Source organism: Kogia breviceps, chromosome 8 (assembly GCF_026419965.1).
Source record: "Kogia breviceps isolate mKogBre1 chromosome 8, mKogBre1 haplotype 1, whole genome shotgun sequence".
In the NCBI taxonomy this organism is placed as follows: domain Eukaryota; kingdom Metazoa; phylum Chordata; class Mammalia; order Artiodactyla; family Physeteridae; genus Kogia; species Kogia breviceps.
This window is the reverse complement of record NC_081317.1, coordinates 43,025,918-43,037,985: the sequence shown is the minus strand read 5'-3', so window position 1 is coordinate 43,037,985 and position 12,068 is coordinate 43,025,918. Positions and strand designations below refer to the sequence as shown.

Genomic DNA, 12,068 nt, shown 5'->3' with positions numbered 1-12,068 from the left:
TTAAAATGGCCAGAAAAAGTAGGTGATTGCCCATACCATTTTTTTAGCATGTCCAGTTTTTACTTATTGTTAGATAAGTCAGAGTCTCAAATTGTACAGAGAGAATTGTACAGTTTGGGAAGAAACAGACAATACATATCTGAGTAAACTTTATTAAAGTTACTTTTCCAGAAAATATATTCAGTAAGTGTGGTAATGTAGCAACAATCTTGGGCTCAAACACCTTTGAAATTTTAAAAGTAATCTTCAGTGTTGTTGATCAGGAAATTCTTTCATTGGTGGGATTACTTCTCCAGTTTCCAGAATTGTATCACCCTAGAAAAACACAGATGCATTAGTGAAAAATCCTGTCTGCAGAGGTGATAGTTCCATCTGGTCAGAGCTCATCTGGAAAATCTAGTTCACTTGTGGCATTCACACTTTAAAAGGGACACAGGCAAAATAGAAGCTGTCTAAAGATGAGCAACCAGTATTCAAAATCTTAAGGTATAAGGGAGCGAATACAGGAAGTTCCACTCAAAAATGACTAGAAAGGACATGAAAGTTGTCTTTACAAAGTGATAAAAGGATAATCTTTATTTGCTTGGCCCCAAGAAATAGAAGCCCTAGAAAGCTGCAGGTAAACATCTTCACTTCAATATAAGGCAGTAATGTATTCCCAGCAACTGAATGTTAGCCAGTCACCAGTTTACCGTTTGGCTCAGAATGGATATTAGAGACAGAATGCAAACTTTCCTTGGGCAGCTGGTTCGGGTGTCTTTCCAAACCTAGATACAGTGTGTATGGCAGAACAGGCATCGACTTTAAAGCCAGAACCAAGTAGTGTGAATCTGGAACCCTCCACTGACAAGCTGTATAATTTTAGGCAAAGTACTTAGCTTTAATTTCAGCTCTCTGTTTAAGACAGCAGGTTCCATCAGCCTGATAGTCCATGAATTGACTTAGTAGAAGTAGAATTATCCCCATCACCACCTACCATTCCCTGACCTGGTACGGCTCAGGACTGTATAAACTTGTATTATGTTTAAGCCATTATATACTTGGGGGAAAACTTGTTACCACAGTTAGCATTACCCTAACACAAATTAATAACTTTAAGTGGTACTAATGCTGCTGTAATAAAAATTGAACCACATGGCACTGGCTTAGCAGTGGGGCTACAAGGACACTGGCATTGGAGGCTATAAGATGGAAACAAAAGGCACTAATAACTTAGAAGCAGACTGTCTAATGAACTTGAGGTTCTAGGAGAAGTACCTGAAAAAACGTTATAGTATGTGTTTAACTACTAGTGGCTGCCTTAGTAATGTATTTTAAGAAACATAAGCTCAGGTAAGAAGTGGCTGATTTGAGAGGAGAAATAAGAATCTAAAAATTTGGGACCTTGCAATATTAGAAAATCAGATCGATTGTTTCTGAATCTCTAAACAGTAACAACACTGAAAAGATTCTGAGAAACAGAAGCCCAATAAAACTCAGTAAACAGAGGGACCCAGCACCGTGCAAAGATCAGACTGAAACAAAGGTAGCCCTTCAACTACAGTGTGTTTCTGGTGGCCTCCACATAGCTGCCTCTCAACTGAGTTGAGAGAGGCAGTAGAATAAGGACAAAGAAATGAGAGACAACTTGATAACTATGTATAGAAACCACAGATACTGGCATGTGGGAAGCAAAAAGATCAGACTCCTACCAAGTATTTTTCTTTTCCATGCCTGCCAAGTGTGAGAACTAGATGGTCAAAGAAACCAGACATACAGACAATAAAAGCCTATGACTGTTTCTGATTAAAACAACCTCTGGCTCTCAACCTTCTGTGAGCAGCAGGTAGACTTTAAAGGCTGTACAACCCTAAGGAGGGCATACTTCCCAGTACTTTTTAGATGTGGTCTAGGTTGATAATGGAAAAGAAAGAATCCCCCTAGACTGAGCCAGGGGCCAGGAAGAACAATGAACAAAGGTGTTCCTTACAGAAGCAAAATCAGTCCTGTTCAAGTAACTTCCCACACACAGGGGTTAGGAGGCTTTACAGTGTTTGACCACTGGGGTTTCAGAGCCAAGTAACTGCTATGCTGTCCAAATTCCATTGTTGAATAATGGGCATGGTTGGGAGGCAAAGGATACAGTTCACTTGCCATTGATCCTCAAATCTCCAAGAGAAGAATCTCCAAGAATAACCCTGATGGATATTACTATACATCATCTGAAGATCTTAGGTTGCAGTGATGTAATGGGACCTTGGGGTTTCTCCCTAGGAAAGGGACTTGTGTTACATGTGTGGAAAGAAGGAAGCAAAGAGCTATTTGTTGACTAGGAGGATACACTGTGGCAGAGACTCCAGGTATGGGAGGCTGAGAAACATAAAAAAGCACAAAGACATGTGGGATCATGAGAATGAGTTCTGGCCGACAGGACATGAAGAGAAGTGATGTAAGCTACTTCCAAGCTTAGACCTTAAAATCATTCCCTAAGACATCCAGCCCTCTCTTTCCCTATGATCTTGGAGCCTCATAGTCCCAATGGCCTCACTATAATTGTCTGACTTATGCTAGTCTGTGATGTCAATAGAAAATAAACTTTTGTTAAGCCACTGAGATTTGGGGGTTTGTTTGTTACTGTCTATCTACATACTGTCTAAGGTATGTACAGATAAGCATTCTTCAGGTCTTCAAAGGGGCAGCTTCTCAAAGGGGTCAATGGTACAGAAACAGGAAAGAACCACAGTGGCAAAAAATATACAAGTAGGAGAGATACTATGGAATCACTATATGGTCTTCTAAAGAGAGTCCTCCTTCTTTTCCTTTGAACAGTAATGGCAAAATAAACAATAAACAAATGTATAAATGGAAGAATAAGTAAACTACCTAACTCGTTGAAACCAACAAGATAACTGAGCCTACCTAGGCCCTGACACACATCAATTATACACAATGAAATACAGAAGAAATCCCCTACTATTTTCTAAAGCAGAATTCCAAATGGAAGAGTTAGCCAATTTTGGTAGTTCTCCCTAAAATTCCCTTCTGTTGCAGTCGTCAATGGATTATTGTGACCATGTCATTTGAAAGAAGCAAGAATCTACATCGAGTTTTGTTTTCTAAAATTATATAACTTAGAGATTGATGGTAGTTCATTATCTGTGACTAGAAATGGAACAAGAACATAACATGTATTTGACTCTGCTAAACAATAACCTCACAAACAGCTAGTAAAATACCAACGGACTAATAAGTAATCTTTTCATGATGAAGACTTATTTTAAATTAGGATAATAGCCTACATATTCATAACATAAAATTTAAAGCACAGATTAACAGATGATAAGTTCACAGATGAAGAGGTTATGGTCAAATTGCCATAGGAAATGACAGTTTAGAAATAATAACAGAGGAATTTAGTTGCTGTTACAATGCTCAGGTGTCTGCTCAGGCTAGTGCCCTAAGTCCTTAACCCTACGTGAAACGGCACCTGTGAAAAACTGTTGGTACCTTCAATTCACTTTAGGACTACAAAGGTCACACAAGCTTTACAGCCAGGGTGAAAAGAAATGTGCCCACATCCCAGGTTCAACTGTAACTGCTACCTCACATTATTTCCTCCTATTTTTTTTTTTTTTTTTAAGGATATACAGGGCTTCCCTGGTGGCGCAGTGGTTGAGAGCCCGCCTGCTGACGCAGGGGACTGCCCTGGTCCGGGAAGATCCCACATGCTGCGGAGCGGCTGGGCCCGTGAGCCATGGCCCCTGAGCCTGCGCGTCCAGAGCCTGTTCTCCGCCACCGGAGAGGCCACAACAGTGAGAGGTCCGCGTACCGCAAAAAAAAAAAAAAAAAAAAAAAAAAAAAAAAAAAAAAGAAAGGAAAATTTCAGTCTAATGATCACTTGGGAAAGGAAAGAGGAATATAATAAAAAGAAAAAACAAAGATGTTTTAAGACTTACTGGGAATATTCTGGGTTTCCTTTCAACGATGGCATATGGTTTTGTCTGCAATAAAAGTAATGCTCTGTTAATTATAGTTTTAGAGTTTCTTCTAAAATAAAGTAGATCATATCCCGACTTTTTTTTCAGTAGAAACGCTGGCACCAATTTTTTTCCTTTTTTTTTCTCATATCCCAAATTTTTAACTTAAGCCCCAAACTTTCACTAAGCTCCAGACTCATACATCCGATTATTTACTCAAGATCTCTACTTGATCAAACAGGCATTGCAAACTTAATCAGGTCCAACACTTAATGTCCCTCAGTGCCAAACTGTTCCCTATCTCTATAAATGGCACTTTCACTCTCCTAGTTACGAAGGCCCAAAACCCTGACTCCTCAGCAGAAGGAGATTTTATCCTAAACCACCACCTCTAGTACTACTACCCTTGTCCAAGCCTTTATCATTTTTTCACCTACTAGTCTCCCACCTTCCGCTCATGCCCTCCCTACAGTCTATTCTCCACACTCAGGCAGAGTAGAGTGATTCTTTTAAGATGCATCACTCCTGTTACTCCTCTGCTCAAAGTTTCATAATTCTTACAAAAAAAAAAAAAAAAAAAGCCAAAGTCCTTGCTGTGATCTCTAAGAACACGATCTGGCCCTTGGCTACCTCTCTGACCCTCCCTCTCTCTCTGTCTCTCTGTCTCTCTCTCTGAACTGTAGCTGCAGTGGCTCCTTTGTATTAATACAATCAGTTAGGCCTGCTTGTGCCTCAGAGCCCTTATGCTTAATGATTCCTCTACATGAAATGCTCTTCTCCTAAATACCTGCTTGGTCCAAATCCTCATTTCATTTGTGTTTTTCAAATACCACTTCCTCAAAGAAGCTTAATAAAAATAACAGCCCCTGTCATTCTCTAGTCTTTTACCCTTAGTTTTTCTTCTATAGACTTAATACCTCCTATAGCATTATATACCTCTTTGCTTATCTACTTATTGCCAGTCTCCCTAAACATTTCATGAAGAAAGGAACTCAATCTGCCTTGTTCAGTGCTATATCCCTGTGTTAAGAACAGTGCCTTGCACATAGGAGGTGCTAAATAAATGTACTTATTAAGCATACACATCTGTACAAGATACCACACCAAAAAATTTAAAAGATTATTGGCATGATGTAAGACTCAGGCAAATTGGGGCCAAAAGCAGGAGAGAAACTCAGAATACAATGTGAGGACATTCAAATGTCTCTAAAAACTGTGGCCAGAGGCAAGAAGATACTGAAATGTCTTCAGAGAGAATGTTAAATTCAATTAAGCATAAAGGTATTAGCTGAAGTAAACTGGGTACAACAGTAGAGGATGCAGGCCTACCCAAACCAAGACAAAGAATAAGGTAAAAGAGAGGCTTTGGGACATCTACTGACATAAAACCTTTAATTACATCCATCTGTGGCTCAGGAAAAATCACCTGGAAGTATGAATCCCTCAGATAAGCAGCTATATTAATGTCTTGAATTGTCAACCCAGTAACTGCAGCTTGTTAAATTTTCTTCTCTTAGGAGATAAGTGTTTTTTTCAATCCTAGAAATATTTAGTTAAATACAGATATGACAAGGTAAATTAACCCAGGGTATAAACAGATGAATGTCAAATTTAATAAATTCTGAAAACACTGGGACAATCCATATATTCTAATATAGAGTATTTGTAATGTTTAAGATAATCAGGCTATTAGAGATTCTAAAAGATTAGTTCTAGGATTCTAGTTAAAATGCATAATTGATTTAGATGTATGATTTTTAAGTTTAAAAAGATTTTCCTTTTTAGAGTCATTAATATGTCCTACAAATACTTAAAAATAAAACTCGACTTAATTTGAGTTATTTCTTCCTGAAAAAGTATCTTCTGGCTTCACTTTACTTTTTCATTCCTGTTATCTCTGCCCTAACCAGATTCTCATCAACTAATACCTACTAAACTGCAACAGCCTCCAGCTGATGTGCCTGATGTCAATACTTTCCTCCCTCCAATTCACCCTACATATCAATGTTTTTTATGTTTAAATATATCACTTTATCAACTCACTCTCCTATTTAAAAATGGAAAGTTTCCCACTGCCTACCACGTAAAGTTCAACCTCCTCTGCCTAGCTTTCAGGACCTTCCATTTATCGGTTCCACCCTACTAAACCAAGACACTCGCAGTTCTAGGCAATCCTATTTTGATAAACAAGACCATGCTAACTACTAACTCCTTGTTTTTCTAACTGGAACAGATTTTCTCCTCCATACTTTTACTCAAATCATACCTATCTTCCAACTTTATTATAAACTCCTTGAGGTCAGGAATTTCATCTTATATATTCTTTCCACAGCAATAAAGGAAGACATACTAGGCATTCCATAGTTGATGATCAACAGACATAATCTTAGTGAAGAAAACAAAGGTGTTGTCAGCAATCAGAAATTTAAAGAACCCACACAGTCAACAGGGAACAAGTGACAAAAGAGTGAATTTTCTGAGAACCCGTTATTTGTTTCACTCTCCTTTCATCACTACAGGAAAGCAAACCTCAACTGGATTAGCTACAATTTGTTAGGTGGTCCCAAACTTTTTTTTACTGAATCACTTCATAGTGAATTGCTGACTGATTTATTACTTTAGTGTGTACTTCCTACAAATAAGGACAATATTCTTAAAATAATCACAATACAGCCATCAGGATCAGAAAATTAACATTGATATATTAATACCTTCTATCTAGGCTGAAGAACCCATTCAAATTTTATCACTTGTCTCCATAACTGTTTGGAGTTATCAAAAAATCCCCCCTTATAGGGCTTCCCTGGTGGCGCAGTGGTTGAGAATCCGCCTGCCGATGCAGGAGACACGGGTTCGTGCCCTGGTCCGGGAAGATCCCACATGCAGCGGAGCAACTAAGCCCATGAGCCATGGCCGCCAGGCCTGCGCGTCTGGAGCCTGTGCTCCGCAACGGGAGAGGCCACAACAGTGAGAGGCCCGCATACCGCAAAAAAAAAAAAAAAAAAAAAAAAAAATCCCCCCTTATATAACCAGTTCTCCATCCATCGTGTAGGCTGTTTAAAGTTCTGACTGCCAATGCCATCTCTTTGTTTTTTTGACGAAGCAGATTGTGCCCATGAATCAAGTTCACAATTAGTTGACAAGTCCCTTTAGTCTTCTTCAATCTGGAACAAATGTTCCACGGTTCTTTAACTTTCATGATCTTGACATTTTTGAAGGTAACAAGCCAATTATTATGCAGAAAAGTCCATCAATTAGATTCAGCTTATACATTTTTGGCAGGAACATTGCAAAACATATTGTTTTCTTCTTACTGCATCCTATCAAGTAGTACACAATTTCAGTCTGTCCCATTATTGGTAATGTAATTTAGATTTCTTGATTAAGGTGATGTCTGCTAGGTTTCCTCCATTACAAAGTTACTCTTTTTCCCTTTGTAACAAATAAGTATGTTGAAGGTAGGAATTTGGGGATTAATTTTAGCAACTTTTGATGTTCCCTGGCTGAATAAAATATTACTATGATGATTCTCAAATGGTGACTTTTCTTGTCCATTTCTTATTTACTCGACTGTACAAAAAAAAAAGCTTTCTCTTCCATCCATTTATTAATTAATTAATTTATATGAGTATGGACTCATGGATTTGCATTTTATTTATCCAGCTGGCTCTCATCTATTACTATCATTTATTTTGCTGCTGAAAGCTGTTCCAGTGGGAGTCTTTTCAAGATGACTCTGTCCTTTTGATTCATCTCCATCATTCTTTGAACACACTTCTTTACTTTCTGGCACAAGCTCATCTTGTACTTTCCCTGCCCCAGTCCTGGAATCAGCCATTTCTCCAAGGAGCTCTGGATCCTTTCAGTGGAAAGCTATATTTAGAAAATAAGCCCAGCTGCTAGATGTGCTAGTTATTGATACCATGGGGTAGCAATGCTCACAGGCCCTATCAATGGACAGAGCTAGGTAAATCTGCATTTACAGCTATATTTATTTCTATTTACCAATACATACTAAAAATCATGAGTCACACCAATACTTCCAATTCCATTCAAGTACCACAAGGTTTTCTCACTGTATTCCATATGCATAACTCCCTTTCCTGACAATGAGAATTCAAGGTTTCAGTATCATCAACATATGTTCTCATTTGATCAACCTTCCTGTATATAACCAATCTCCTGTCATCACCACCACACTCCAGTATAAATAACCTCCTCACCTCATTCAGATTCTGACAATTTATTTTGGGTTGCCAACTCCATCACTGCCCCAAACCACACTCCTTCTGGATGTCTTCCTCCCCTCACTCAGGTTCCAATATCCTACAGCAGATTGCTGACACTGCTGCCCTCCAAACAGGTACACTCACCAATTCCCTGTCCGCTTACCCACTCAGCAACCCATTCAGGATCTAAGCCTCCTCACTGGGTACAAGAATGCCCTCCTCACTCTTTGGGTTACAAAACTCCATGCTGGGCAACTACCAGCACTCTCCCTTCCATGCCACTCCCCAAAATGCACTCCTTCCTCACCCTGCCTGGGATTTTACACCCTACACCAGGGTATCCCTAGCCTTTAAAATATGGCAACAGACTCAATTCAATGCAAGATCTTTCAGTGAAAAAAATTCAAGCTTTTGGACATGCTGAATTCTAAAGAAAGTACGTTGTGAAAAACCAGACAGAGCAAAGGGAAAGGAAATGATGACAAAGATAACCTTTATCTATTGTGAATTTTATCTTATACCAAATCTGTACTCAAAAAAAGGAGCAGAAATTATTTTCTCCCTTCCAACTCAGGACCCTGAGTTTGCACCAGTATTATTAGGTCAACTACATTTCTGATCATTTAAACATTGTTTCATGAGGAAATGCAATTCAAGTTGTAAACAACTAATATAAAGATCAACTTTTTGAAAAACCATACATTACCTAAGTTTCATTAAACCTTTTACCTAAAAGGATTCAAAGTAATTCAAAATCAGTTATAAGTGGCAGATTATTTCCACTAAGTAGAGCCAGATAAGGCATAGTCACACAGGAAATAATTTTGTACACTATTAAAAATTCTGGAAAATACATACTTAAAGCACACTTACATTCACATGATATTTGAGATAATAATGAATAATCCAGACAGGGATCAGTATATGAGTAAAAGCAAAGATACTGTGTCGGTACGTCTTATAGATCTGGGGGAAAAAAAAACATACACGAAATAAATATCTTATTCTTTATACATTTGTGGCAGAAAGCATCAGTGATATAACAATATCACGGTTATTGTAAAATCTCTAAATGCTACGTATTTCCATATAGTCTGTAGCTAATCTCACACACCGAATATTCTTACTAAGCATAGTGCCTGCTAGGTGACACCTAAAGAGTTCAAAGCAAAGGAGGCTTAAGAGAAGCAGCATTTTGCAAAACTATAATACTGTATTTATAAATACGTTTTTAAAAAGACTTCTAAAAATATCCTTATTATAAGTTTAAGATAAAATATGGCATAAATAATGAAATAATTCTAATCAATTTAACCAAAGCAATCAGAACTACAGAATTTTCAGGTAAAGTCATTTCCCTAATTTATCAATTTCAGATACCCATAATCAACACCACCTGTATTATTCTAGCTGTAGGGCAGACAACCTTGAGTGCACTAATGCTGGAAAAAGAATGTTTTACATACTGGGATAAGGGTGTTCCAAGCTCACTTTGAGGTACCTTCAGACACAGTATTTTTAAAAAGAAAGGCAAAAGACAGCTAAAAATGGAACTTTTCCATGGCAGCCAATTTGACTGAAACAGACCTATCCTGTCAGGGAAAAGACAATCTAGATTCTAAGTGCTGTAACAGATAAGATTATGAAAGAAAAAGTTAACTCAAAGTAAGGTAAGACAGATTCCAACAAATGATTATTTACTTCCTTACATCACTGGCTGATCGGTGGGATGTCAACTTTCAACCAGTGGCTGCCAAATCAGTTAAGTAATGCCAGAGATACAAAGGGTGAGAAGAGAGGAGAGTTGAATTAGAGTTTAATTTTACCATCATAAATAAGTATCTAATACCACTTTCTTAGAAAAATTTGCACCAGACTTTGTAGCACAATAAGATACACAAGGTGGCTTCCCTGGTGGCGCAGTGGTTGAGAGTCCGCCTGCCGATGCAGGGGACACGGGTTCGTGCCCCGGTCTGGGAAGATCCTACATGCCGCGGACCGGCTGGGCCCGTGAGCCATGGCTGCTGAGCCTGCGCGTCCGGAGCTTGTGCTCCGCAACGGGAGAGGCCACAGCAGTGAGAGGCCCGCGTACCGCAAAAAAAAAAAAAAAAAATACACATGGATTTCAAAGTGAACTTCTTCAATTCCTAGCCCTGGGACCACAGGTAGATCACTGAATTTTTGCAGGTCTTGGTTTCCACATATTTAAAATGAGGATTAGGTATGTTTCTACCTTATGGAAGTAAAAAATTAAATAAAGTAACACATGTAAAACCTTCAGCAAAGCGCCAGGCACAAAGTAAGCACCGAAGTGTTACTTATATTATTACCATTATTATTAGTCGCAAGGAATTCTGAGATACAGCATTCATAATTGATGTGATTTAATTAACGACCTCAAGAAAATGTCAGGAGACCCTGAAAATAAAGATAGCACTTGAGTGAGTGATTTGCTGCAAAGTCCAGGAATGGCATTCTTAAATGAAAGCGTGTGTTCAACGTACGTAGTAGCGGTTAAGAAAGGGGGCTCTTGAATATGACTCACTCAGCATACCAATAGAACCCCTTCTTTTATGGTCATTACATAGAGCTGTATTACCAGCTAGAGGCTCATTGTGCCTTCTAGTAGTCGAGTGCAGTGTTATTTGGTCTCTATAATCTCAACCTCAAAAATCAGACAAGTGCCTTCAAATACTAAAATCATTGAATTTTAACTCTAGTGAATCCTTGGCCATCATTCTGACGGAAGGTCTCCACACTCAAAAGAGAACCAAGCGTGCAGTGTCCTGTAAAACCCAGGCAAAGATTCTCCTCCTTCTCATCACACTTGTCAGCCAAAGGGCAAGACCATCCCGAAGCCATACAAGCTCCGGACTCCTGACTCCTGACTCCCAGCCCATGATTCCTGGGACCAGAGAGCGTCCCAGCTAAACCTAAGTCTCGGTAGAACCTGATTCTCCCTTGGGGAACTACCGGAACTTTCGGGGGTAGAGTGAGTCAGTCCCTAATGTGGCTACAGTGAGCAGGCGTTCCAGCAGCCAGGTTGGGGACCGCGACGGGGCGGGAGTCAGGGTGGGTGTGGGGGAGGGCCGTCACTCACCACGTTCTTCCAGGAGGCCCCGTCCTGCAAAAACTTATTCCAGAATTGCTCCATAGGCCACACCCTCCGCGGGGGCAGCACTGGTTCCCGGGGGCTCAGCTCCTGATCCTTCAGCCATCGCCTTCTCAGCTCTCGCAGCTGCTGCAGCCGCAGTTTCTCGTCGGACGTATACCCTGACATGTCGCCGCTGATACCAAGGCAGCAGGATACGGCGCGTCCCCGAACCAAGGTCTTGTCACTTACGCGCGCTCCCGCTCTGCAAAGCGACCTTGCTAGGGCGCCAGGGAGCGGCGCGCCGTTATGACGTCACTCTGGTCCTACCTCCGAGCGGCTCCAATCTGCGCGTAGTGGCTGGGCATGCGCAAAGCCCTCCACACGCCTTCCGGTTTTAGCGGCCCAGATTACCAGTGGCGGCAGTGCTACCTCAGTTACCGGATGAGGAGGGAAGTGATGAATGAGAGAAAGTATGAGAGCTCAGAGGACTAGAGGTTCTGATAAGGAAGAACTGTTGTGCTGGGATTTGGAAGGGTGAGAATATGTGATTCAATGAATGTGACGTCCAAATGCAAAATTCTTCAGTTGCCTCTCCCACCTTGCAAATCCTCTTCCTGTGACCTAGAGTCTGTGGAGAGCCGTTGCATCTAAGTTTAAACCCCACACTGGTCAGTGACTGGTAAGGTGACCTTGAGCAGCTGTCTCAGTCTGTTCCTTCATCTGTAGTGCAGAAGTAAAAAGAGTCTCAATATCTAGCAGAATTATACACATTCACACTTTGAGCTAGCA

At 40.1% G+C, this 12,068-nt stretch overlaps 1 protein-coding gene across 1 annotated transcript; it reads right to left on the bottom strand.

The window, feature by feature from the left end:
* Positions 1-136: 136 nt before the first annotated feature.
* Positions 137-11,598, bottom strand: NDUFB6 (NADH:ubiquinone oxidoreductase subunit B6). The gene is made up of 4 exons (XM_059072828.2): positions 11,286-11,598; positions 9,059-9,151; positions 3,936-3,980; positions 137-315 (listed from the first exon to the last, which is right to left on the bottom strand). The coding sequence occupies exons 1-4, from the start codon at positions 11,463-11,465 to the stop codon at positions 247-249; spliced, it is 387 nt and encodes a 128-aa protein (XP_058928811.1). The 5' UTR covers positions 11,466-11,598; the 3' UTR covers positions 137-246.
* Positions 11,599-12,068: the final 470 nt, after the last annotated feature.